At 49.5% G+C, this 26702-nt stretch overlaps 2 protein-coding genes, 1 long non-coding RNA gene and 3 other non-coding genes across 8 annotated transcripts in view; 1 reads left to right on the top strand and 5 right to left on the bottom strand.

The window, feature by feature from the left end:
• Positions 1-1170, top strand: part of Lrrc75a (leucine rich repeat containing 75A) — a 40237-nt gene extending 39067 nt beyond the window's left edge. For both annotated transcript variants that reach the window (XM_090349513.1, XM_090349512.1), the window contains one exon: positions 281-1170. In XM_090349513.1, coding sequence (XP_090205639.1) covers positions 281-812 — 532 coding nt within the window. In that variant the 3' untranslated portion in view covers positions 813-1170. The remainder of the gene's footprint in view (positions 1-280) is intronic.
• Positions 1171-1953: 783 nt separating this feature from the next.
• On the bottom strand, positions 1954-3651 carry LOC150050888 (uncharacterized). Its single transcript, XR_016538271.1, has 5 exons — positions 3564-3651; positions 3264-3315; positions 2879-2929; positions 2425-2489; positions 1954-2215 (listed from the first exon to the last, which is right to left on the bottom strand). It is a non-coding gene; the product is annotated as an uncharacterized LOC150050888 (long non-coding RNA).
• On the bottom strand, positions 2286-2358 carry LOC150050891 (small nucleolar RNA SNORD65). Its single transcript, XR_016538498.1, has one exon. It is a non-coding gene; the product is annotated as a small nucleolar RNA SNORD65 (small nucleolar RNA).
• LOC150050890 (small nucleolar RNA SNORD49) lies at positions 3001-3071 on the bottom strand. The gene has a single exon (XR_016538483.1). It is a non-coding gene; the product is annotated as a small nucleolar RNA SNORD49 (small nucleolar RNA).
• Positions 3404-3479, bottom strand: LOC150050889 (small nucleolar RNA SNORD49). Its single transcript, XR_016538484.1, has one exon. It is a non-coding gene; the product is annotated as a small nucleolar RNA SNORD49 (small nucleolar RNA).
• Positions 3652-7651: 4000 nt separating the features above from the next.
• On the bottom strand, positions 7652-25880 carry Trpv2 (transient receptor potential cation channel subfamily V member 2). 2 transcript variants are annotated; one of them, XM_090349510.1, is made up of 15 exons: positions 25791-25880; positions 23985-24277; positions 21376-21509; positions 19369-19659; positions 17990-18288; positions 16703-16876; positions 16092-16247; positions 15442-15540; positions 14885-14955; positions 14250-14415; positions 11939-12005; positions 11507-11835; positions 10197-10324; positions 9349-9428; positions 7652-7856 (listed from the first exon to the last, which is right to left on the bottom strand). In XM_090349510.1, the coding sequence occupies exons 2-15, from the start codon at positions 24170-24172 to the stop codon at positions 7756-7758; spliced, it is 2283 nt and encodes a 760-aa protein (XP_090205636.1). In that variant the 5' UTR covers positions 24173-24277; positions 25791-25880; the 3' UTR covers positions 7652-7755. The 2 variants fall into 2 exon arrangements, with proteins under 2 accessions (XP_090205636.1, XP_090205637.1); XM_090349511.1 differs by having other exon boundaries at positions 15442-15537.
• Between the last annotated feature and the right edge of the window lie 822 nt (positions 25881-26702).

Below are 26702 nucleotides of genomic sequence, written 5' to 3'. Positions count from 1 at the left end.
GGAGGGACTGTCTTGAGGAGGCAACAGAGCCCACCCACCTGGGCTCCGCACAGGTATCTGCAGACATCTTGACAGCTGCAAATGGTTATTCACCATTCACCCGAAAAAGGCAACACCCTGAATGCTTTGCATTTATTATTCTACATAAAAATCCTTACATTGTTGTTAGCTTCTGTTTTTGCTGGTACCAAGGTTTCAACCAAGGCCTTCCACTTGTGCTACCACTTGACATGTGCCTCCAAGCTTGGCTTGAACTTTGCTTGTCCCTTCTTTCCTTCAGCCTCAAGGCTGTCCTGACTGGGAACCCTCCAGACAATACCCTAGACCTGTCAGGCATTCCACTGACTTCCCGGGACCTGGAGCGGGTGACCAGCTACCTGCAGCGCTGTGGGGAGCAGGTGGACAGTGTGGAATTGGGCTTCACGGGCCTCACAGATGACATGGTCCTGCAGCTACTGCCTGCACTCAGCACCCTGCCTCGCCTCACCACACTAGCCCTCAATGGAAACCGGCTGACCAGGGCCCTACTGCGTGACCTCACTGACATGTTGAAGGACCCCAGCAAGTTTCCCAATGTCACATGGATTGACTTGGGAAACAATGTGGACATTTTCTCATTGCCCCAGCCTTTCCTGCTCAGCCTGCGCAAGCGGTCTCCAAAACAGGGCCACTTACCAACCATCCTGGAGCTGGGGGAGGGTGCTGCCAGTGGGGAAGAGGCCAAGGAAGAAACAGTGGGCCAGGATTCTGGAGGGCTTCCTGGGGTACTTTCTGAAGACCAAGAGGACAAGGAAACTACAACTGAAACGTGACACAGAGGGGCGCCTCACCAGTTCACCATTGTGTGGTAGGAGGGTTAAGGCTGTTTAGACATACTGGGGTTGAGATTGCCAAAAGTCTGGGCAACCCAACCCACAGCGACCTCACAGCACCCTAAGATCTATGCGCCTATCATTTCCCTTTGACCCATTCCACTCTTGGACACATCTCCCACAAGTAATTGCTTGGTGGCTTCTGAGAAGTCAGGCCTGGATTAAAACTCCAGCCAGGGACTCTTGTGTAGACTTATGAGCTTATCAAGCTCTCTGCTCCCTTCTAGCAGTTAGGGACCTACACCCAACTTTGCAACTTCTGTATCTCTGGAAGGTAAACTGTCAGATGCTTATCATACATGGGTAATGAGGGTGTTTGACAGCACGTCAACCATGGTAGCATACTTCTAAAACCTCACTTTTGGGATTTCTGGTCCAAGACACCACCCTGCAGTCTCTAGTCTTAGTAGCATGTATATCTTAATCTTACCCAGTTATAGGCAGGCCAATAATGAGCCTGGCTCCCTCTGAAGGTTGGCCTGTTAGCTGGACTCCAACCCTTCTCCTAAATTTTAAGTTGCTGAAAAGAACTTTTGTGTACCATGGGGCTTGAATTCTGGGCCTGGGCGTTGTCCCTGAGCTCTTCAACTCAAGGATAGGGACCTACCTGCTGTTAATTTCACTGTAGACAGCAAGTCAGGACAAGAGACCAGAGGTAAATTGGAGACTAACTACATATATCTGCCTCTTACTCAGCAGTATGGAGACGAGGCATCAACCATTAAGCCCATTTTAGTCAAAATTCCAAGAGATAAGTATGGAGATGCACACTCTAGGACAATCTGGTCAAAACTGACCTATAACAAGCCTCTGCAATAATGGAAATTATGTATGGGACCTGAGCTAGGGGGTATGTATAAGGTCAGGTGGAGCAGTCATGGCTCAGAGGCTAACAAATGTAGATGTGTGGATGCCTTAAATGCTTTGGGAGGTTTTTGCGCCCTCTCAAGTCTATAGTTGTTAACACAGCTTAGACTGACCAGAAGTTTACAAGCTTGATTGCTAAAGCTAGACTAATAACCGACAATAGTTAAAATTACTTTTTCTTCAAATATACATTTTTAAGAACCAATACCACGAGTCTTTTATTTCATACTAGTTTATGGTAACTGCATGAAGACATTTCCAGGCTTAATGAAGTCAGTTTTTGTAAACAAAAATGCATTTAATGGCACAAGTTTACTTTGGGCAGTTCAACAAGCACTGGAAGAAAGCTGCCAGTCAAAGCTGATGGCCTGAGACAAGGTGAGCGGGTTCCTCCAAACAATGAAGCCAGGCATGCTTTCAAACTTCAAGCCAATGGCAGGTATGGATTCCCAGGACTGACCATTCTGGGGTATATCCTGCAAAGAAACTATATCTTAGTCATATTTGTGGCTGCAACCAACAGGCATTCACTCACCCTAAAGATACCTTCAGAAAACCGTAGGCTCACCACTTCCAATCTGCCGGTAATTCCAGCTATTTTGAGGTGATTTCATCATTTGATATCCTTTTCTTTACATTAGTTGCTTAATCATTCCACTGAGATTCGTTATGAAGATGAACTTACCTTTTACATTGAGCTGAACTGCATGCGACTTTTCTCAGAGTCCAAGAACGACAAACCACAGACACCTAAAAGGCACAGAAGCATTACTGATGACAGTGTCTTGTAAAGTCAAACTGAAACCCACCCTAGCAGCCACTTCAGCTCCTACATATTTAGAAATTAGTCCTGGGCTGGGAGTTTGGCTTAGTGGTTGAGTGCTTCCCTAGCATGCGTGAAAAATCCAGAAGTGGTGCTGTGTACCAAGTGGTAGAGTTCTAGTCTTGAGAAAACCTAAGGACAGTGACCATGCCCTGTGTTCAAGACCGGCAAAAAAAATATAGTCCTAGTTAGTTATTCTAAGGTGTAACCTACTTCATCTGATCCCAAAGTTATTTTTCAAATTGAGTAAACCTACAGTGCCTGATAGCCATTATCTCTATTTAGGAGTGTTGTGTCCATGAAGGCCAGAGCTTACCTCAGCCAGGGTTTCTGGCTCCCATCTCAGCTGGTTCCATTAATCTGCAGCCTAGGAAGATACAACTATGTCAAGAGCTCAGCTTAACAACCTTATCTGGGCACCACCTAATACTTGACTGCAGTCAGCCAGGAGTAGTTATCGTCAGTTATCGCTTCTGACGGCACTTCCTACTAGTGATTTCATCAGAGCAGCCAAGCACCTCACCTCTCCCAACCTCCTGATATCTGGACTGTCACTGGAGACATTCTAGTGTCTCCATGTACAATTACAGGAATGTAGCCGTAGATCTCCGCTTTTAGATTCCACATAGGAATCTAAAAGGACCTTATTGCCATAGGATATAGAAACATGAAGCTAGTGCTGTCTCGTCACTTGATCATACCTCAGGGAACGAAACGCTGGTACGGGTCTCCATCATGCTGCAGTAACGCCATCTGGAAGCATGTAGAAAAAGAAATGTTTTCCTACAAATCCCCACAGTAACATTCCATCCCCAAGAACTGTCGGGGCTCGAGCGACTGCATTCAGATATAAACTGAGTAGTTATCGTCAGTTATCGCATCTGACGGCACTTCCTATAGCTAGTATCATCAACACAGCCGCGGGGAGCGATTACAACCCGTCCACGTGCGGCGAGCGCCCCCGATGCGTCCCAAGCCTCCGACACGCGGCCCCAACCTACCCAACTTTCTCGGGTTTGCGCCGTCTTCATGGCGGGCGGGGAGATGGAATCGTAGCCTTGGCGAATCCCAGGCTCCGGCAGCGGCGGAGGCGGATCTGCTGGGGGGAACACGAGACCATCAGACACCGTGGATTAGGTCCAATGCAGCACTCCCGAGCCTTAAAATACGGCTGGAAGCTCAAGTGAACACAGCCGCCTATGGCTCAGCTCCTCAGAACAATCTTCCCGGTAGCCTCACACTTGCCCTTGAGGCCCGCAACCACACCACCACACACCAACTTACCGCCATGGTGCAGGCAATGGAAGAGGCGTTGCAGCGTGTGGGCTCGGCTCTTAAAGAGGCGGGATATCCCACTTTTCACTCGAGGGAGGGTGAAACTAGCAAAGACTCACGGGAACTTGCGGCCCATCTAGCGATACAGATTGCCGTATCAACCGAGACACCCCCCCATCCTGCTGAACCATTGGTCTCGTCCACCGCCCAGCGCCTTCTGGGTAATGGGGCGTGCGGTGAGTTCCAGAGCGCCTGGGGCGAGGGTCGGCCCGTGCGCTTCCTGGTGTGTGTTCCGTTAGTGCTTCAACCCTTGTGAGCTCGCACGATCGCATAAGATAACATAAGAGAAATGGCAGAGCCAGGGCACACAGCAAACATAGTAGGTACTAGCCGGGCACCGGTGGCTCAGGCCTGTAATCCTAGCCCCTCAGCAGGCTGAGGGCTGAGGATCGGAGTTCCAAGCCGGCCCAGATAGGGAAGTCCCAGAGTCTCATTCAGCCCCCACCCCCAAGGAAAAATAAAGCCCGAGATAGCGCGACAGACTGCCTGCGACGTGTGCTTGCTTGCCAGATTTTTGGCTGATCATGTATCCTGCAGAGGTTAAATTTTGCTTTGCTTAAAAAAAAAAAAAAAAAAAAGCTCAAGATCAATGCCCAGGCTCTGAGTTCAAACTCTAGGGGAGGCAAGAAAGGAATAGTAGCTGTTCCTAAGCCTAATAAATGAAGCTTGTCCACTCTCTAGCCCCTATTTCAAAATATCTGCCATGTTCACTGGTTAACTTGAAGGAACAAGTGGAGGCCTTAATCAAATAAATCTACTGCCATCCTGGTCTGATCACTTAAGACTCCTCTATCTGGACCCTACTTCACCTGCAACAGGGATTCCCTGTACTGATACTTCTTTTCAGCATATAAATGTGTTCAGGCTTCTCCTAGTTAAAAATACTCAGCCTGAAGTCCAGTGGTGATGCTCTGTGGTAGAGCACTTGCCTATAATGCATAAATCCTTGCTTTTATACCCAGTACTATAAAAAGAAAGAAAAACTAGTGCGCATACACAAATGTACCAAGAGAAAGCAATTCATTTAGATGAAAGAACTGAAAGGACAGTCATGAGACCAGTCTCAGAAATCTATGAATTTTTTAAATTAGTTTATTTATGCTTGTACTGGGGCTTGAACTCAGGACCTCATTTTCTCACTGCTTTTCAGTCACTTGTGCTCTGCTACTTAAGCCACATCTCCAGCTCCAGCTTTTTGCTAGCTAATTAAAGATAGAAACTTTCAGATTTGTATGACCACACTTGTTTCCAGCTAGCTTTTTTGTTGTTGTTGTTTTTTGTTTTTACCAATCCTGGAACTTGAACTCAGGTCCTGGACATTGTCCCTGAGCTTTTTTGCTCAAGGCTAGTGCTGTACCACTTGAGCCACAGCACCAATTCTGGCTTTTTCTGTGTATGTGGAACCAAGGAATTAAACCCAGGGCTTCATGCATGCTAAGCAACCACTCAACCACTAGGCCACACAACCACTAGGCCACACTCACTGCCCCAATAGCTAGGTTTTTAGGCATGAGCCACTATGTAACTCTCCCCTAAGATATAGAAGAAGACTTCTGGCAAAAACCAAAGTTTCAGGGCTGGGAATGTGGCTTAGTGGTACAGTGCTTGCCTAGCATGCATAAGGCCCTGAGTTAGATTCCTTGGTACCACATAAACAAAAATAAGTACAAAAACCAAAGTATCAGAAATGAAGCCCCTCAGCTTTCATCAAGAATCTAGTGAAATTAGGGTCAGGAGTTTGGCCTAGTGGTAAAGTGCTTGCCTACCATGCACGAAGACCTGGGTTTGATTCCTTGGTACCACATACATGGAAAAAAAGCCAGAAGTGCTGTGACTCAAGTGGTAGAGCTCTTGAGAAAGTCCAAGGACAGTGCTCAAGACCTGAGCTCAAGCCCAGGACTGGCAAAAAAAAGAATTTAGTGAAATCTGGGCCTGGTGGCTCACGCCTGTAATCCTAACTACTCAGGAGGCTGAGAACAGAGGATCACGGTTTAAAGCCAGCCAGGGCACTAAGTCTGTAAGATTCTGATCTCCAATTAACCTCTAGAAAATGGGAAGTAGGGCTATAGCTCTAGGGGAAGGTGTTAGCCTTAAGCTGAAGAGCCTCAAGGGCAATGCCCAGGGGTAAGGCAGTAACCTTGAACTGAAATGCTCAGGGACAGCAGTCAGGCCCACAGTTCCAAACCCCGTGACTGACAAAAAAAAAAAATGAATTTACTGAAAATGTGGATGCTGGTGAGTATTCTGTAATCCTAGCTACTAAAAAGACTACTGAGGGCCGGGAGTTTGGCCTAGTGGTAGAGTGCTTGCCTAGCATGCACGAAGACCCGGGTTCGATTCCTTGGTACCACATACTTAGAAAAAGCCACAAGTGGTGCTGAGGCTCAAGTGGTAGAGTTCTAGCCTTGAGAAAAAACGCTGAGAGCCAAGCACTAGTAGCTCACATCTATAATCATAGCTACTAAGGAAACTGAGCTCTAGTATTGTGGTTGGAATCCATCCCAGGCAGAAAAGTCTATGAGGCTCTTATCTCTTCTAAACTACCAAAAAGCCAGAAGTGGAACTGTGACTCAAATGATAGAGCACTATGCCTTGAGCAAAAACAGCTCACAAAGAGAAAAGAAAAAGGAAAGGCTCATCAAGAGCACAAGGTCCTGAGTTCAAGCCCCTAGTACTGGTGAACAGTGTTCAAAACTTTTCATAAAATTTCCCTGTTAACAAAAAGAAGAAATCCATAGAGAGCTGAGAAAGCCAGGGAGAGGTGATGCAGACAGACCCTAAGGAAATGGTGCCTCAGCCTTAGAAGAAGCCAGACTCCTGCAGAGGTGGCTTTTCTGGGAGAACACAGACCATGAGCCTTATCTCCTAGGAAGGCATCTCTGGCTCTTATTCAGAGAATAATTAGGAAGCAGTAGAAAAGAAGGCAATAATCCATAACCTGGTCTGAGCAAAAGAGATCAAAGGAGGCTGAGTGTTAGTGAATCATGACTATACTTGTAGCTACTCAGGAGGCTGAGATCTGAGGGAGGATCTTGTTTCAAAGCCTGCCTGGGCAGCGGGAGAAAGGAAGCTCTGTTTGCTACCATCACATCAACCACAACACAGCACCTCGGTCTGCAGCAGCCTGCCCCCAGGTTTGGGATGAGGATTTTTTTTTTTTTTTTTTTTTTGCCAGTCCTGGGCTTGAGCTCAGGGCCTGAGCACTGTCCTTGGACTTTCTTAAGGCTAGAAGCTCTACCACTTGAGCCTCAGCACCATTTCCGGCTTTTTTCTATGTATGTGGTACTGAGGAATTGAACCTGGGTCTTCGTGCATGCTAGGCAAGCACTTTACCACTAGGCCAGACTCCCGGCCCTGGGATGAGGATTTTTTGTTTGTTTGTTTTATTTTGTTTTTATGGGTCGTGGGGCTTGAATTCTAGGCTTGGGCACTGTCCCTGAGCTCTTCAGCTCAAGGCTACAACCCTATCTTGAGTCAAGCCCCACTTCCCATTTTCTAGTGATTAATTGGAGAGTCTCACATTCTTTAGTGCCCGGACTGGCTTTGAACCCTGATCATCAGATATTAGTCTCCCTGAGTAGCTAGAATGACAGGCATGAGTCACTGCACCCAGCCAGAAGAGCTATTTATGCCTAAGTGAGGGGTAGGAACAGCTGAACCCCCTTCCCACATTGAGACCTGCAGACATTACTAACCTTAGGGTCCCAGCAATTTTGCTTAAATAATACATCCAGAAGAATTAGTTGTGAAAAAAATTATATTCATATTTACAACCAAAATTCAAGAGCCCCAGAGCTAACAGGTATAACTAGGAAGATTGCCCTTCTGCACTGCTGGCTTCCTGCTGCATCTGGGCCATCAGTGGGACTGGAGAACTTGGAGGGGCAGATGTTCTTTTTCTAAGTCACGATCCTGATCCTCCACAGGCTGGGAAGATAAAATGGGGTTCTTTGAAGAGCCTGTAAATACAATAAGAAGAGCTGTGGTTTGGTCCCAGGTTGTATTTCCTGGAGGCAGGTGTTAGGGAAACAGGAGGAAGCCCCAGCCATGAAAACCATAATGCCTTGTTGAGCACAGGTGATCATGGGGCCCTGCAGTCCCTCTCCCTATCTTGCTCCTTCTAGGAGCATCTCCTAAAACCTTGCCATATGTCAGTCAAAACCCTCCCCTCTGAAGTGTAGGTGATAGGCAAAGAGTCAGAAATGAGAACAGCCAAAACATGCTGAAGAATGAAAAAGAAACAAGTTAGATAGGGGGTCCCTAGAGAAGGTAGTAGGTTTAGATACTCAGACAAGGCAGAGTCAGAAACTATGAAAAACAAGGGCACTGGAGCCTGAGCAGCTGCCACATGGACCAAGTTATGCGGATTGCATCAGACAACATTCTGGGCCTTGATCGTCCATACAGAAGCATGGCCCGTCAGGCATTGGATAACATAGGCTACGTGAAGTGTCTGTCTGCATTAGCAGGAATGAAGCGGAATAGGTCTGGAACACAGATTTGTCTGAAGGTTGGGGGTGCAGACTGAATTGTCCTGCACTGCTGCAGAAGCTCAGGAGCAAATAGCTGCCTAAAGGGTGAAGGGCAGCAGAACCACATGACATGGAGACTCTCAAAGCCTCCCATTTGAGTGTGGAGTCCCATACATGCCCCCTGCCAGGCAGCCCCAAGGTGTTCCCCCTGGGGATGTAGCAGACTTCGGAGCAGAAGGCCAGTGGACTGTCTCCACAGCAGGCCTCACAGAAAGCTTGGAAGGCATTTGGCCTGGGGAGTAGGAGGCCACGGACACAGGGTAGTGGCATTATACAGGAAAGAGGAGATCACACAGAAGAGTTAACAGAAACTAATGTGGGAGCTCTGGGAAGTTCTGGAAAGGATAAGAAAGTGAATCCTCTTAACAGGTCTCTGGGGTGGTTCCAGAGTTAGTCTCAGTGGAGGCAGCTAGGTGGGGACGGGGAGGGCCGTCACTGTGCTAAAACAGAAAGGACACACAGAAAATGGCTTTTCCTGCAGGTATGAAGGGGCTGGGGACATGTGCACTGAGAGAAGCTTTGGAGTCGGAAAGGCTGGCCTGTCAGACTGGGCAGTCCCTCCCCCTCACCCACAGAGCCAGAGAGATGCCATCTGGACTGCCAGAGTACTCCCTAATTGTTTCCTTCATGCCTGTCAGGCAGTTATTCATCCTCAGTATAGCCAACTGAATGGGCAAAGGGTATACCCTGGATAGGGGGAGAGGACAGCAGGGGGTGAGGGGCACAAGGAGGCAGAGATGAGGCAGGGAAAAGAAAGGAGGGGCCAACCCTATGGAAGGGGCAGGAATGGGTACAGCTGCAAAGTCCTGCCCCAGAAACTCCCAGGCTATGTAGCCCAGCAGACAGACAGACACACACACACACACACATACACACACACACTCCCCAAGGCAGGAGCTCTGACCCCACAACTACTCACCAGAGATGCCTGCCCCGGATGGCTCTTCACACACAGTGGCCAGTGCTTGCTCCCATGAAGCCCAGTTCACTTCCTCCACCCTGTGGTTGAGAGAATAACATTAGCCAGCTGTTCAGCCTTCTTTGCCCCAGAGAGGCACCACACCCCTGCCCCCAAATATATAGACAGTAGATGGACACAGGGATCGTGAGGAAGATGGGGTTTCTCTGCTTTCCTCCTCAGGGCACTGGACCGCCCACATCCCATGAGCTACAAGTCCTTATGGCTCTCAGACTACTGCTCACAGAAGCCCAGGGTGCTTAGCACTGAAGGAGAAGAGAAATTGTGATCAGGTCTGCTTCAGATGCTGGGGGCCTTTTTATGGCTATTCTCATGATGTTTTCCCTCTCCACCTGCCCAATCACTGCCTCCTAAATTTATCTGCACTGTAAATCTGTCATCATGTTCCCTCTCCTGCTGCTTTGAGCAGTAATGGACTTGATCTCCATGGAAAGGGTTATAGCTGTGAAATCAGGCTTGAATAATTTGGGTTGAGGGAGTGCAGAGAAGCTACAGCAAGACTAGTGGGGGGTAGGGAGAGCCTGAAACACTGGCTTCTTAGCCAAAAGGAGGAGTCAGGAATCACCAGGGAGGGGCCTTCCCTGTAAGCCACTGGGACAGGCAGTTGACCAGACAGGCCCTGGACCTGCCCTGTGAAGTCTCCTATTGCTCCTCAGCCCTGCTTCTTCCACCAGACCTGGCTCTTGCAGACATCCTCTGCTTTTTTAGAAGAGTAAGGCTAGCCTGTATGGTGAATGGTCCAAGGCTACCCCTAGGTCACCACATCCATCCATACACCACTTGCTCACCTGAAGCACCAGCGCTGGTCTGGACTACCATCAGGCTGGGTGCCAACTGTAAGCATCACACCTGCCCGCTGCTTCTTCCTCCTGCACCACCAATAGCCATTCTCCATCTCCAAGACAGAGATGGCTTTCTGCGGACAAAGGATACATCAGACAGAGTGGCTAGGGACCCCATTTGAAGGAAGAGACACAGGATAAGGGGGATAGGACGATGCTTATAGCACTTTCTAGTATAACCTCTGGTCTACTACACCCATGGACTCAAATCCAGCTGTAATATCTGACCTGATATCTCAGGTGAGGATGATACCCCTGAGATGGTTGTTGGGAATTTGGCATGTAAGAAGTGCTTGACAGGGGCCAGGAGTTTGGCCTAGTGGTAGAGTGCTTGCCTAGCATGCACGAAGACCCGGGTTCAATTCCTCGGTACCACGTACATAGCAAAAAGCCGGAAGTGGTGCTAAGGCTCAAGTGGTAGAGTGCTAGCCTTGAGAAAGTCAAAGGACCGTGCTCAAGCCCTGAGCCCAAGCCTAGGACTGGCAAAAAAAAAAGAAGTGCTTGACATTGACTTGCTCTAACATTTCAGGCTCCAGAATTCCACACCAACAGGTGTGGAATCTGCTCTGTTCCCCCTCACATGTACATACCTACTGGCACCCAAGCAAGCCCAGAGCACCTGGGGCACAGAGCTTTGTGGATGAAGTCACTGAGGCCCCATGGAAGATGAGGGACTGGACCCAGGGCAGCAGTGATTGAGCAGCAGAGTCCAGACTCCCCAGCAAGGATCTTCCTGCACCAACAGTCCAAGACCCACCTTTCTGCTCACTGTCAGTGGGTTTCTATCACTATGCCACAGTGATCCTGGGTTTGGAGCAACCCCAGGTTTTCACCACCTGACTTCATCACTTACCAAACGGGCCCCATTTTGTATACAAAGAGCATAGCATGGAAGCTCTGTAAGGGAAAGGGCTTTGTCTTGTTCTTGGCTGTATGGAATGCCCAGAAGCGGGCTCCTCATCCCTACCAATAATAATACTTGATAATAATGACGCTAGTGGTCACAGTGAACCCCACATTGACCATCTAATGTGTGCTATGCATTGTCCTGAACACTCCATACCAGTCAGCTTATCCTGTCCTTATAACTCGAGGAAGCAACGAAGGAAGGACCTGGGAGTCTAGGGATTGGCCCTGCTGAACTGAGCCCACCCAACAAGATGCTAAGCCCTGGACATCCACAGTGGGACCAGCTCAAGCCAGGTCCCTGTACGCCACAGTGGCCTCAGAACTCAGGAAGGGTGGGGGAGGGGCACCTGCAGCTTCCAGATGCTCCAGCTGTCTGTGGCCACGCTGTTGACGGTCTCGCTCATGAGGGCGATGAGCATGTTGAGCAGCAGCACATAGGTGAGAAGCACGTAGGCCAGCAGCAGCAGCAGCACCACCCCACGGAAGCGCAGCTGCTCCTGGAAGGCCAGCTCGCCCATGCCGATGGTGAACTTGAAGAGCTCCAGCGAGGCATCCAGGATACCCCTGTACGGGGTTTCCTCCTTCTCTTGTCCTGTGCTGAGCTGGGCAGCCTCTGTGGCATTGTGGCCTGCGGGGCCTCCTGTGATCCGGGCTTCTCGGCTCAGGCTCACCAGGGCTATGGGGGAAGGTGGAAGACAGTCCTCAGCCTGGGAGACTAACAAGAAGCTTTGAGGGGCTGCAGGGTAGGTGGGATAAGGCAGGGCCAGGGTGACCTTTACCTACAGCGAAGCCGAAAAGGAAAACTAAGTAGACCAACAGGAAGCGGAGCAAGTCCCGGAGAATGACCTAGAACACAAGTCCAGGAAGGGAAGCTATGTGGCTGAGCTACTGCCCTGTACACCACATAGTACATCACTCCTATTAACATGTGTACATATATGGACACACACATGCAGACATGCACATACATGTAAATGCATATGTGAGCCTTCTGGAGACACACTTAACAGAGGGAGTCTTTGACCTGGGCGCTGGTGCCTGCCATCCTAGTTACTCAGGAGGCTGAGATTTGAGGATTGAAGTGCAAGGCCAGCTCAGGCAGAAAAGTCTGTAAGACTCTTACTTCCAATTATCCAGCAAAAAAAGCCAGAAGTGGAGGTAGGGTTCAAGTGGTAAAACACCAGCCTTGAACAGAGAAAAAATAAGTGATATCACCTAGGCTTTGAGTTCAAGCCCCAGTACTGATATACACAATAAAAATACCTATGGGCCGGGAGTTTGGCCTAGTGGTAGAGTGCTTGCCTAGCATGCATGAAGACCCTGGTTTGATTCCTCAGTATCACATACATAGAAAAAAGCCAGAAATGGTGCTGAGACTCAAGTGGTAGAGAGCCCAAGGACAGTTCTCAGGCCCTGAGACCAAGCCAAAGATTGGCAAAAAAAAAAAATGTTTCATGGACTTCAGTGCCCCACCTGGCTTTGTACCATAATCCTCAGATCTCACCTCCTGAGTAGCTAGGATTACAGGCATGAGTCACTGCACCCAGCTAGCATCCAGCTTTTTGCTTATAGAAGTTACAAGTCTCACTGCCTTTTTCTTTTTCTTTTTTGTCAGTCCTGGGACTTGAACTCAGGGCCTGAGCATTGTCCTTGAGCTTTCTCAAGGCTAACACTATTCCACTTGAGCCACAGTACTACTTACAGCGTTTTCTGTGTATGTGGTACCAAGGACTCAAACCCAGGGCTTCCTGAATGCTAGGCAAGCATTCTACTGCTAGACCATACTCCTGGCCCAGAGTTTCACAGCCTTTCCTGTTTGTGCTGTCTTGGAATCTCCATTCTCAGATGCAAGCCTCCTGAGCAGCTAGGACATTGTGATGAGCCACTGTGCTAGCTTAGGTTTCTTTTTTCTTTTTTTTTCCTTTCTTTTCTTTTTTTAATTTTTTTTTGTCAGTCCTGTGAGGCAGGAACTCAGGGCCTGAGCACTGTCATTGGACTTTCTCAAGGCTAGAATTCTACCACTTGAGCCCAGTACCACTTCCGGCTTTCTTCTATGTATATGGTACTGAGGAATCGAACCCAGGTCTTCATGCATGCTAGGCAAGCACTCTACCCCTAGGCCGAACTCCCAGCCCCTTTTCTTTTCTTTTTTTTCTTTTTTGCCAGTCCTGAGGCTTTAACTCTGGGCCTGGCCTGGGCACTGTCCTTGGGCTTTCTTTCTTTTTTACATGTCCTGGGGCTTGAACTCAGGGCCTCGGCACTGTCCTTGGACACTTTTGCTCAAGGCTAGTGCTCTGCCACTTGAGCCACAGCGCCATTTCCAGCTTTTTCTGTGTATCTGCAACTGAGGAATTGAACCCAGGGCTTCATATATGCTAGGCCAACACTTTGCCACTAAGCTACTCTCCCAGCCTGTCCTTGGGCTTGCTCAAGGCTAGTGTTTTAGCACTTGAGCCACAGAACCACTTCTGTCTTTTTCTGTGTATGTGGTACTGAGGAATCAAACCTAGGGCTTTGTGCATGCTCGGCAAGCACTCTACTGCAAGTCTACGCTCCTGGCCCCTGGCTTAGGTTTCTTTTCTGAACATTTCCATTCTCCCCTGGAAGGTCAGCTTCAGGAGAGTAGGGACTTGTCTGTTTCATTCCCTGCTATATTCCCATCACTAAGAACAGGGCCTGGCCATCATGGGTCCTCTCTTAACATTTGTGGAATAAATACGTGAATATAGATGCTTGCAGATGAGATGCCTCTCTGTCCTAAGACATAGGCACACAGCTATATGTGTTTGTGCTGTTCCTTCATGAAGAACATACATGTTCCCATGTTGACACTTGCAAACCAGTATATATGCATGGGTCTGCATAAATGTGAAGATGGAGAACAGGTGCATGCATGCTCAGACTTAAGGTAGTATTTGGTAAGTGTCTTGGTGAGTGACACAGACGTGTGTTTATGCCCTCCTCATCAGCTAGGGAAGAGGCACCTGTCTTCCTAAGAGAAAAGTTGTCATTTGGGGTTGTGATTGACCCTACTGCCTAGTTTGGCTGCCCTCAGAGTCTAGTTCCCCACCAGGCTACCCCATCTCTCACCTTCTGGATCATGACACTGTAGATGCCTGTGTGCTGGAAGCCTCGTGTATAGTAAAGCAGATTCAGCCAGCCCAGCACCAGGGAGGACACAAGCAGGGGCAGGTACCACTCGTTGGCTATGAAGCATAGAACCTGGGACAGCACGGTGAGCAAGGCCTGGACCAGGCTGCATGGACACAGATACTCAGTCAGCTTCCAGGCTGTCTGTCAATGTTCCCCAAATTCTTGCTGCCCAGCTAACCACCACTGCCCTCTCCCACCACAGTCTGGTGACTTAAGGTACCCTCCATCTGTCTGGAGCCAATCAGAGCTAGCTCCCCATCTTGGGCAAATTATTTAGTGTCTGTGGGCTCCAACTTGCTCCCCTGTAAACTAAGAATAATAATGATTCAGTGTGATACTACATGATCTCCCTGGAGACATAGTGGGGCTTTTATCATGAACTACAAGGATGGGAGTACAAAGGGCTCCTGACTAGAATGGTAGCCAGGAGTCCCAACACTGACCCATACTCAAGTCCCGACCTCCTGGAATGCTGTATCCTTGCTTCTAAAGTTAGCCTGCTGTCCTCTGCCACACTCACCTCTCCCAAGCCTCAGAGACAGCAGAGGATGAGGCATGAGAGACTCACTTACAAGAGGATTTCAAAGTAGCTGTCCATGAAGGAGATCCAAATGAACAAGCGGCGGCGCCAGAAGTACCATGTCTGTGAAGGAGGAAGGAGAACAGAGTGGGTAAAACTTGCTCTGGTGGTTCACGCCTGTAATCTTAGCTACTCAGGAAGCTGAGATCTGAGGATCATGGTTCAGAGCCAGCCCAGGCAGAAAAGTCTGTGAGACTCTTATCTCCAATTAACCACCAGAAAACTAAAAATGGAACTGTAGATTGACGTGGCAGAGAACTAGCCTTGAACAAAAGAGCTAAGGGTCAGAAGCTCTGGGCCTGAGTTCAAGCCCCACAATTGCCAACAACTTGTACTCCAGGCACAAGAATAGGGGTAGCCACCTGCCACCCCTCGGGTAGCCTAGAAAGCACAGCAGAGGGAGTATCAGGCCGGAACTATCCATTGCAGTGATACCGGTTGGTCTGGGAGGGGCAAGATTTTCCCATCAATAAAGAGCTTGTGATTAACTCACTGAGAGGTCCCAGTAGAGAACCCTAGTTTTGCTTCTTGGTCAGCTGGAACTCTCACCTGGCCCAACAGGAGGTAGATTCCCCCAAGCAAAATCAGGACATGGCCAAGCAGCAGCATGGAGTTTCCTGCTGTAGGTTTCATCGGCGGGAAGGCCTGCTAAACACACACACACACACACACACACACACACACACACACACACACACACACACATTTCAGTAAGACCTGGTGCCTTGGGCCTACAGTTTTAAGAGTCACAGCTAAGGGACCATTCTGTGCCTGCGTTATGGAGAAGCCACATTGAGGAAACCCAGGTGCAGGAAGGAATCCTGGATTCAAGTTCTTTGAGAGGCAGGCGGTATATAGCATTTATGTATGCTGGTTTTGCAGCTACTGCCTGGGTTCAGGTCTAACCTCAACAGTACACTTTAGTCCTTTGTCTCTCTGTGTGTGAGAGATGTGTTAGTTAATAGATGTCAACCACTTAGAAACCAGTTTCACATAAGGGCATGTTTAGTAACACTGGCTATCCTGATTTTTAGTACTAAGGGGCTGGCTTCTTTAAAAGCTCAGGCACACTGCTCAAGCTGCCTCTGCCTCCCTGTGACCTTTTGGAGAATGAGGATGGTGTCCATTCTCTCTTCCCCGTGTCTTCTAAGGTTATTTCTAGCAGGCTTGCCCCAGGATGGCCCCCTCCTGGCTCTTACCTTATCAAGGGCAGGCTGGTGGTAGGCAACAGTGGTGAAGATGAGCATGTAAACAAGATAGCACAGGAAGTTGAAGAAGAATCTGGGGATGAGTAGATCCCATTTGGCCTGCAGCAATTTGTTCAGCGGCTCCAAAACTACCATACGGTGTCGGTGCTAGGGCAGAGAGGAAAGAACATGGCACAGATACAGACAGAGTTTGGAGAGCAGGTAGAGATGGGCATTCATGTTATACCAGACTCTATGCAAAGGCTAAGGGCAACGGAGGAGACATCTATACCTCAGCAGCCCAGATGGTCCCTCTCCACCTGCCTTTCCCCCAGCCCTCCTGTAGATAGGTGTGACTGAGGGCCTCGCCTCCAGTCCAGAGCAAGTGAGTCCTCAGGGAGGCATCAGGAGTCACCACAGGGACCTTGGCATGATCCCCTGGTGGGTGAGACTTGAGTATAAGTTTAGGCCCAGTGGCCGGGGTCAGGGTTATGCCTGCCAGGATTTGTGGTCACACCCTGCTGGCACAAGGAGGGGGTAGGTGTGGTCAGCAAGCAGTCCTGACCCATCTTGCCGGGTGTTCTGCAAACATCTTCTGGCACACCCAAATCCCCTTGGCTCACCGGACTCCTACAATGAAAGGCAATGATCTCTAGCACCGAGTTTTCTTCCCAGCTGTCCACAGAGGCCAAGTCATACAGTGACACCCGCACAGGTCCATAGCACCACTCAGTGAACTTCCGGGACAGGGGCTGGTAGAGTCCTGAAAATTCCCGTTGCAGGATGTGCCTGAAAATCTACAGAGTGGTCATGTTAGTTTGCCTGATAGGCCCCGATAGTGCTGCCTGCCTCTTCAGAGCAGCAGCAGATGGACACAAGCCCCTCCCAGGCACACTTGGGTCTGCCCTACCCCTTGAGCTACAGTGCCACTTCCTGTTTTCTGGTGGTTAAATGGAGATAAGAGTCTCGTGGACCTTAGTGCCCAGGCTGGCTGAACCGTGATCCTCAGATCTCAGCCTCCTGAGTGGTTAGGATTACAGGCGTGAGCCACTGCGGCTGGCACATAATTAATTTTAAATGGGAGAAAATATGCTAATACTATAGTAAAAAAAAGTACTAAGTCCATTATAAAGAAAAGTTACAGCCAGGAACTGGTGACTCACGTCTGTAATCCCAGCTGCTCGGGAAACTGAGACCCAGAGAATCTCAGCAGTTCAAAGCCAACTCATATAGTAAAGACTGTGAGACTTCATCTGCAAAATACCCAACTAAAAACAACCAGGCTGGACTAACAGATTTTTTATGATCATATAAAAGGATAATACATGTATGCCTAAGAGAATGTGAAATGAAAAGGGGTTAATGATCAGAGTGAAAATTATGAAGGAAACAGGAAAATAAAAGCTGCTTCATATGTTAAACAAGCAAACAAACAAACCACCAGGTTGGAACTGGGTGTCAACGACTCATGGCTGCAATCCTACTTATTCAGGAGGCTGAGATCTGAGGATTGTGTTCAAAGCCAGCCCAGGCAGAAATGTCTCTGAGACTCTTATTTCCAATAACCATCAAAAAGTTGGAAATGGCCAGGAGCGTGACCTAGCAGGAGAGTGTTTGCCTAGCATGCACAAAGCCCTGGGTTCAATTCTTCAGTACCACATACACAGAAAAGGCCAGAAGTGGTAGAGCACTAGCCTTGAGAAAGATCAAGGACAGTTCCCAGGCCCTGAGTTCAAGCCCCAGGACTGGCAAAAAAAAAAAAAAAAATCCCTCCCCCTACTTTACGTTGATTTTTCCTAGGTATTTTGTCATAGGACAGGAAGCTGACTCACACAGAGGTGCACATGGAATTTTGTTACTAACAGGAGTGTTTCACTGAAAAAAAAAAAATGGAGAGGAACAGCACTCACTTCAATTTTTCCCTCCTTGGCAGCCAGCTTCAGGGGTGTGAGGCCCTGCAGGTTGCGAATGTCCTCAAGCTGCACAGTGGGGCACAGGCGGGCCCCCAGTTGAAGAAGCCCATCGTACATGCGGATCACCAGCGCGCTGTTCTCAGGCGTGTTGTCAGCAATCATCACCAGAGCATGCAGGACTGTGTTGCCCTGAGAGTCGGCTGCTTGCAGGCTAGCTGGCTGGTGTGGATTCTCCAAGAGATAGGTAACCACATCCCATTGCTTGGTGCATGCGGCCAGAGATAGAGGCAGCTCACCTGTGATTTGGGGAATGTAACTGTGGGTTGGGGAAATGCCAAGCATTCTTTCTTTCCTTTTTTTTTTTAATCAGTCATGGGGCTTGAACTCTGGGCCTGGGCACTGTCCCTAAGCTCTTCAGTTCAAGGCTACACCCTACCCCTTGTGCCACAGCCCCGCTTCTGGTTTTCTAATGGTTGACTGGAGATAACAGTCTCACATTCTTTAGTGTGCTGGCTGGCTTTGAATTGTGATCCTCAGATCTCAGCCTCCAGGGTAGCTAGGATTACAGGTATGAGTCACCATGCCTGGCAGGCCAAGCATTCTTGAAGCAAGTCAGACCTCATTACTATTTAAGGGTGCAGTACAGCAGTCAGCCACTCAGGTCCTTATCTCCTCTGTTTCTTTCATTCTTCTTTGCCAGAACCCAGGAGCACAGCTCATTAATTCAGACTTTGATTGACCCAATTACTTTGGGAATTTTGTTTTTGTTTTTCCAGTGACAGGAATCAAACTCAGGATCTTTCTATATCCTGAGCACATACTCTACCACATAAGTCATATCCCCAACTACCACAAGATCCATTACAACCACCCCACTACCCCCTCTTCCCACTCCTGAGTCTTGACACAGGTCAGTCTGGGTATATGCTCATTCTCCTTAATCAAAGGAAATAAAACATTTCTTAAGCTGTGGACTGCAGGTTCATGCTTATAATCCTGCTCAGGAGGCTGATATCTGAGACTCACACTTCAAAGCTAAGTTGGGGAAGAAAACTCTGTGAGATTCTTCTCTAGTTAACTGGCAAAAGGCTGGAGGTGGAGCTGTGGCTCAAGTGGTACAGTGCCAACCTTGAGCAAAATCATTAGGGGACAGCAGCCAGTCCCTGAGATCAAGCCCTAGTAACCACACAAAAATAAATACATACATACATAAAAAAGGTTTAATTGCTTCTAACTAGCTTGGTGGGTTAGAAGCAGGATGTCAGAATCAGACAGACCTGGGTTTAAGTACCAGCACTGCCAATCCCTAACCATGTGATCTTGGACAAGATCTTACCCTCTGTGTGCCTCAATGTAAGTAAGAGAGGCCCACTCACCAAAATAGAAGCAAGTTCCTTGGTGTTTCTGGAAGAAATGGCCACAGGCCCGGGCATGCACATTAGCCCCATTCTCTACCAGGAGCTTCACGCACTGCAGACTTCGCTTCTCGATGGCAATGTGCAGAGCACTGTGGCCTCGGTAATACTCATCTGTGCACTGGGCATTGACCAGAGGCTGGGGATTGCCAGACTTCTGGTCAATCTGCAGCAGTGGCAGGATGCAGGCGTTAACCCCATCCTGAAGGTTCAACACAGCTTTCATCAAGCATGTCTTCCCTGTGGAGCCCTCTGTGGGAAAGAAAGGGGAAGGTACCATCTTGGTGCTCAGACCTGGAGCAGCTGGGCTACCTGCAGCATGTGCAAGCCCAGAAGCCAATGGCAGGATAAAAGAAGATGACTGTTCCACACATACACCTGTGGGAATACAACCTCAATGCAGGGTACCAATGTTCCAGACAACTGCTATAGATATGACTATAAATTCTACCTTAAACACTAAGTTTCTCTCTTTTTTTTTCCCCAGTCATGGGACTTGGACTCTGGGCCTAGGTGTTGTCCATGAGCTCTTTGGCTCAAAGCTACCACCCTACTCCTTGAGCCACAGCACCACTTCTGGTTTTCTGGTGGTTAATTGGAGATAGGAGTCTCACAGACTTTAGTGCCCAGGCTGGCTTTGAACCACAATCCTCAGATCTCAGCCTCCTGAGTAGCTATGATTATAGGCATGAGTCACCGGGCCTGGCTTAAATACTGAATTTCTAAGACTGGGGCGGGAGTCTGGCCTAGTGGCTTAGCATGTACAAAGACCTGGGCTCGATTCCTAAGTATTCCATACATAGAAAAAGCTGGAAGTATAGGGCATGGTGGCTCATGCCTGTAATCCTAGCTACTCAGGAGGCTGAGATCTGAGGATCAAGGTTAATAGCCAGCTCGGGCACAAAAGGACCTGAGACTCCTATCTCCAGTTAACTTCTAGAAAATGGCAAGTGGGGTTTGGCTCAAGGGTAGAGTGGTAGCCTTGCGTTGAAAAGCTCAGGGACAGTTCTCAGGCCAATTTCAAGCCCCAAGACCACATCCTCCTCCCCCAAAACTGGAAGTGATGTGCTGGCTCAAGTGGCAGAGCTCTAGCATTGAGAAAGCCCAAGGACAGTGCTCAGGCCCTGAATTCAAGCCCCAGGACTGGCCAAAAAAAACCTCAAAACTAAATTTCTAAGACATAATTAATCACACATGCAACATTATTAATAAAGAATACTCAGGGTGGGGCCAGGAGTTTGGCTTAATGGTAGTGTGTTTGCCTAGCATGCACGAAGACCCAGGTTTGATTCCTTGGTACCAAATACATTGAAAAAAGCCAGAAGTGGTGCTGAGGCTCAAGTGGTAGAGCTCTAGCCTTGAGAAAGTCCAAGGACAGTGCTCAGGCCCTGAGCTCAAGCCCAGGACTGGCAAAAAAATAAATAAATAAAATACTCAGGGGGCCAGGAGTTTGGCCTAGTGATAGATGCTTGCCTAGCATGCACGAAGACCCGGGTTTGATTCCTCAATACCACATACATAGAGGAAAGCTGGAAGTGGTGCTGTGGCTGAAGTGGCAGATTACTGGCCTTGAGAAAAAAGGACAGTGCTCAGGTCCTGAGTTCAAACTCCAGGACTGGCGCGAGAGAGAGACAGAGAGGGGGGGGGGAGAGCAAGCAAGAGAGAGAGAGAGAGAAAGAGAGAGAAATACTCAGGGCAATATTTATGCGTGTCTCTCCCACTTAATGACTCCATCACCTTCAGCAAGTCGCTTGGACACTTTTAAGCTTAGTTTTCCATTGGAGATACTCCAGGGTTATTGTAATGATCCTCAGTCAACTCCACCCATCAGGGCCCTGCTGATACCAGCCAAGCTTCCATCAGGAGAATTGCTAAGAACAGCTGCTTCAGACCAGCTTGGAGAACCCAGCCCCTTTCTCAGCATGCAGGACACGAGATCACAAAGGACACCCCCAAGGAAGAGTCTACCTGTATATTCTGAGTCAGTGAGGTACTTGCTGGTCCGGCGCAGGTACTCAAGTAGTCCAGCCAGGTCCTCAGGGGTACCTCGGGAAACTACACTGAAGAGCCGATCACGATCAAAGCGGTTGGGGTCCTGCTGTCTGTGGGAAGGGTGGTTCGTGACTCATGGTGGAAAAGGGCCATAGCCACTCTAGGAGAAAGTCCCATCCCAGAGAACCCTTTCAGGGTACCCAGTGAGCAACGCATGGCCCTCTGCTTACATGGCTACTTTCTGATGGCCTCTGTCCCCCAAAGGCAAGCCACAGAGACCCCAAGGTCTCAGAACTCCACATGAGGAGGAGGGAATCGGTTAGGACATTAGTTAATTGTGTCCCCATGACTAGTAATCACAGATAGTTTTCAGCATCCACTGAAACCTGATGCTTCATCTCTCAAAAGACTCATTAGACCACAGGCTCTATTCTAGCACATATACTTTTGGTGCCCTTGAACTTTTGTGTGGGTCTGCACAGGATGCAGGAGGTGCTTGCAGATTGATGGTAGTTGCCTTCACCACTGATTTCAAAGAAGGGAAGTGGGCAGAGGCCAGTGGCTCATTCCTGTAATCCTCGCTTACTCAGGAGGCTGAGATCAGAGGAACATGGTTCAAAGCCAGCCTGGGCAGGAAAGTTCATGAGACTCTTATCTCCAATTAACCATCAAAAAAAGCCAAAAGTTATAGAATGCTAGTCTTGAGCAAAAGAGTTAGAGACAACATGGAAGCCCTGAGTTCAAGCCTCAAGACCAATGCAAAAGAAAAAAAAATGGGGGTGGGGAATGTGGAAGGGACTGAAGCTACAGCTCAGTGGTAGAGCATTTTTCTAGCATGTGCTAGAGAAATCACTAAATAAATAAGGTAAAAAGGTCTTTCCTCCTCTCCTCTCTTCTCCAAAATCAACTATTGACTAATTTACAAAAAATTTCTGCACCTTTCATCCACATTGTAGCCTGTGGGTCGGAGTCATCCTTTGATCCTTTGATTCACTAGACAAATAAGGAGTTAAAGGAACTTGCCCAGAGTTACACAGCACAGAACTAGGGTTCTCACGGTGGCTATCTAATGGCAGATCCTGACTCCAAATCTCCAGAGACATTCTAGTCTTGGCAGCAAGAGATTTCCCAGAAACAGTGAGAATACTGCACGATTCTGACACTGACAAGTGTCAGTGTCACTGACCAGAGTTTATTGAGAAGCCACAGTTCTGGGAAATTTCTCCTGCAGGCCGCAGAGGAGCCTTGGTGCTCACTGGAATCTAGCAGTGTTCAGTGAGGGAGAAGGAAGATGCGGAGAAGGCATTCCCCTTCTGAGCTGTAATAGTATCCACAGGGGCCAGTTGGGCGCTGGGGGCCTTGGATTCATGAACAGGAGATATAAAGGGACAAAAGTGGGCAGGTCTCCTTCACACTCCGGGGAACCTCAGGTCCTAACGTAACAGCTCCTGTGGAATGAGCCAAACCAGTAAGTGCTAGTGATTCTCTTATGTATGGGGTGATAGATGGGCTCCCTCACATTTTAAGCTGTACAGTTGTGATGTGTTGATCATAGAGCCAGTTCCCGCTGGCTCAGCAGTCCTGTGTGCTGTCTAGCCCGAAAAAAAGAAAAAATGTAGCCATTTGAACAAACCACTCCCTACTCCCGGACAGCATCACAGTCCAGAGTAGGGAAGCCACGGAGGGACCACACTGAGGTCTAAGGCATTTCATGGAGCCTATTTTGCCTCTATCACTTGGCTTTCAGAACCCCCCACAGGTCTTCAGCACAGGCCTGGTGCTGAATTTGGCCATGGTCTGCAGCCCTAATAACACAGGAGGCTCTAGCCTTGGCGGCTGGGGCTGGAGGCCTCATTACAGCATGATCTGCTCCCTTGTCACTCTTGCTCCCACTCCATACAAGAAGGAAGCCAACAATGTTCACACCCACTGTGTGATGAATATAACTGTAACTCCTCTATACATCACCCTGACAATAAAATAAAATAAAAAGGGAAGCCAAGTTCAGCCTTCTCAGTCCTTGTAGGACTGAAAGCAGGATCCTCAGGCTCACAGTTTGAATTAGTAGAAAGACCACAGGAAAATCAAAGCTCAGATGACTTCAAGCAGAATCCAATTGTCTTCCCATCGCCAGAGTTCACAGTGCCTGGGTGACAGTTTTAGCCTTGGAACAGAACTGAGGAGCACTCATGACATTTCCTGATGTTCTCTCTCTCTCTCTCTCTCTCTCTCTCTCTCTCTCTCTCTCTCTCTCTCTCTCTCTCTCTCTCGGGAATTAGCCACCCTCAGAGAGGGACCATGATGGGGTAGACATCAGAGCATGGAAGGGATATTGGAGGAGCAGTTGAGTCCTTTGAACTAGAGTGGGTGAACATGACCTCAGAGGGGGGAAGACCAAGTATGAGGAAATTTCTGAAGGAAGCAATCCAAGAAAAGAGGGCAGAGGTCAGCCTGTCAGGCTCCCCGTCAGTTGTAGGCTGTAGGGAAGGGGCATTGGTGCTGGACTGGCCACTGACTGCCACTCAGGGTGCTCTGTTCACACAGAGCTGCTTTCTTGCCCCGCCCCTATCTGATGCATTCATTACCTGGTACCCAGTCCCTTTCGGTAGTTGAGGTTCACTTTGATCTGAGGGGAGAAGCTGCGGTCTTCACCCTGGAATGGGGACTCCATCGGGGGTGGCCCAGGCTTTCCTTTGACCACCTCAGTGCCATCTTCTTGATCTCCATCGGATGTCTCCAGTCTGAAAGGTGGGGGGCTCGATGGTGAAGTCATCTCAGGAGGAGGAAGAAGCTAACTACAGTTGGCTCCTCTGTGGTGACGGAGATGCCAGGGGTCCGTCTTCCATGCAGTCCTAAGTCAGGCAGGCTTGGCTGGAGCCTGCAAAAGGAGATGTTTAGAAGCAGAGAGTAAGAAGAGCCACAGTATAGGTGCACAACCCTACAGGAGGGGAAGTGAGCCAGAAGGGAGGGCAGCGTGGGAGGGGAGGAGGAAGCCTGTTTTGTAAGAATGGCCATGTGTGAGTAATGGGATGGAGGCTAGGGAACCGAAGGGCTGCTTCTGACATTGTTCCATAGGAGAGTCATGATTACCTTCCAACTTTCCCTCTGGGACTTCCAGATCTGAGAAGCCCCCAGTCCCTGCTCTGAAGGCAACAAATAGTGTGTTCACAGCGTAACTTTCTGTACATAACATCTTGCTCAGTGGCCAACATTCAAAAAAGATAAAAGCACACGTTGCTGCCATGGGGTGCATCACTCAACGCTGGGGAAACTTGAAAACCACTGGATTATCAAACTCCTCTTTCTCCTCCTGCTCCTCTTCTTTCTCCTCCTCCTCTTCCTCCTCCTCTTCCTCTTCCTCATCTCCTTCTCCTGCTCCTTCTTTTGTTTCTGGGTTTGAACTCAGGGCTTTGTTTGCTAGTCAGGCACTCTACTCCTTGGGCCACACTTCCAGCCTCAAACCCTTCATTTTGCTGCCAGGATAACAGGCTCAGAAAAAGGAAATGACTTACTGGCTGAGCATGGTCTAAAACCCTCTCGATCTAAAGCCACATGTTCCTCTTCAGTGTTGAGATTCTTTCACAGCCCCACTGTAGTGTCAGTCGGACTTATGTCTGAAGGTATCAAATGCCACCTGTGTAGACGCTTCAAAACCAGGAAGAACCCCCCCCACACACACACACACTCACACACACTCGTCAGGGGAGCCCTAGGGACTGGGCTCAGGGAGGTCAGCTGACAAGCACCATCTCACTGAAAACGGAAAAAAGACAACCACAGCCTCCATCACAAGGCAAGGGGTGGAGCACCAACCAGGGTGGGGGAGCCTTTGTAACCCAGTGAGTACAAGGAAGAAGACAAAATAGAGCTGGGTCAGGAGACAGCAAGGCAGGAGGGAGTGGACAGAGAATGGGCTGGGGTGGGAGGTGGAGAGGGTGGACTGCCTATGGGCCCACTAACCGAACCAGAAGAGCTGCTGGGCTGCCTTAATTCAAAGACATGATCCACCACCTTTCTGTCCCCAGTAGCACCGGGGCATCCTTCCTTTTCTCCAAACCTCATCGCTTAGCTTTAGATCCCCAAGCAAATCCTGGCCCATTCTACCTCCTTGGCCACCCCCTCGCTCCACGCTGACCAAGCCCCAGCGGCAACAGCTGTCTCCCCAACTCTTACCCCACCTCCTAGGACCCCACTACCTCCCAGGCAGCCCACGAAAGGGTCTGGAGGGTGCATGGAGCCAAAGCCCCCGCGGACCCCTAGCTCTTGGCTGGAGAAGCCTGGAGCCCACTCGGGCTTCGGTTCCCGGATCTTTCTCTGCCAGGCTTGGGGGATGGGGTGGGAGAGGGACGAGGCGGTCGCCCCCCCTCCCCAGCCTCAGTCCCTGGACTTACCTCTTAGGCTGGGGCCAGGGTGTGGTGGTGGCCGCCGGCTGCGGGCCTCCGCGGATCCGCGAGCCTCTGCCCTGGAGGCGGGGGGGGGGGGGGGGGGGGCGGGAGGAAGTGCAGCCGGGAGGGGCGAGCCTCCCCAGCTTCCCAGATGTTGACAAGCACTGGAGGTTGAATTCGGCCCTATCAGCATCGCCTGGCCGCCCAGCACGATCCTCTAGACCGCTAGCCACACCCTGCTCTCGGGGAGCCTTGCCCCGCCCACCCCCTGAGAGCTGTCGCCCATCCCCCACTGCCGAGGCCCCAGGTGCAAGGGGGGGGTGTGGTCGGGGGGAGATAATCAGAGACCACCTTTGGGTGCCTGGCCTCTGGTGGGAGCTGGCATGAGGTGGAGGATCGAGGGGTATCCTTGCCCCTTCCCCCCTCCCCCAGGTACCTGGGCTTTGAAAGCCCACCCCCTTTGTCATGGCTTTCCGCGGAATAAAAAGCGAATTCCCTGCCACAACCTCATACCATCCATTGCGGTGCCTTCTTTGATGGCCACCCAGTCTTCCATGTTACACTCCAGCCGCTCCCGTGAGATCCCTACCTCCACTCCCGGTCCCAGGGACCCTAACAGCCTGCAGCACTCCCAGCACCAGCCAGGAGGTGGAGGCAGGGAGGCCGCATGCACAGCGGACAGGGAGTGCAGGGCCCAGTTCTGGATTCAGCCTTGGGGTTTGCAAACAGAGCCACCATTCCTGGGATGCCTCTCTTTCTCCCAGTCCTATCACTAAAATGTCTGTTTGATCCAAACTACTATCTTCTCTCCCCTGAAAGACTACAGCCATCTTCTGCTCTCCTACTCCATTCCCCTTTTTGTGACGAAAGCGATCTGTTAGAAACAAAAACAGGCCATGAGCTAGTGGCTCCTGCCTG

Source organism: Megascapheus bottae, chromosome 17, assembly GCF_031878675.1.
Source record: "Megascapheus bottae isolate mThoBot1 chromosome 17, mThoBot2.hap1, whole genome shotgun sequence".
In the NCBI taxonomy this organism is placed as follows: Eukaryota; Metazoa; Chordata; class Mammalia; order Rodentia; family Geomyidae; genus Megascapheus; species Megascapheus bottae.
The sequence above is the reverse complement of the archived record's forward strand: the minus strand, read 5'-3'. Positions and strand labels throughout refer to the sequence as shown.

What these genes read in the sequence shown, in the direction of transcription:
- Trpv2 (XM_090349510.1), bottom strand. Translation starts at nt 24,172, where the DNA reads ATGACTTCACCATCGAGCCCCCCACCTTTCAGACTGGAGACATCCGAT. An exon ending in CCAAGGAGGGAAAAATTGAA is followed by an intron (nt 16,877 to 17,989) that starts GTGAGTGCTGTT and finishes ACCACTCTGTAG; the next exon opens with ATTTTCAGGCACATCCTGCA. An exon ending in GACCAGCGCTGGTGCTTCAG is followed by an intron (nt 9,429 to 10,196) that starts GTGAGCAAGTGG and finishes TCTCAACCACAG; the next exon opens with GGTGGAGGAAGTGAACTGGG.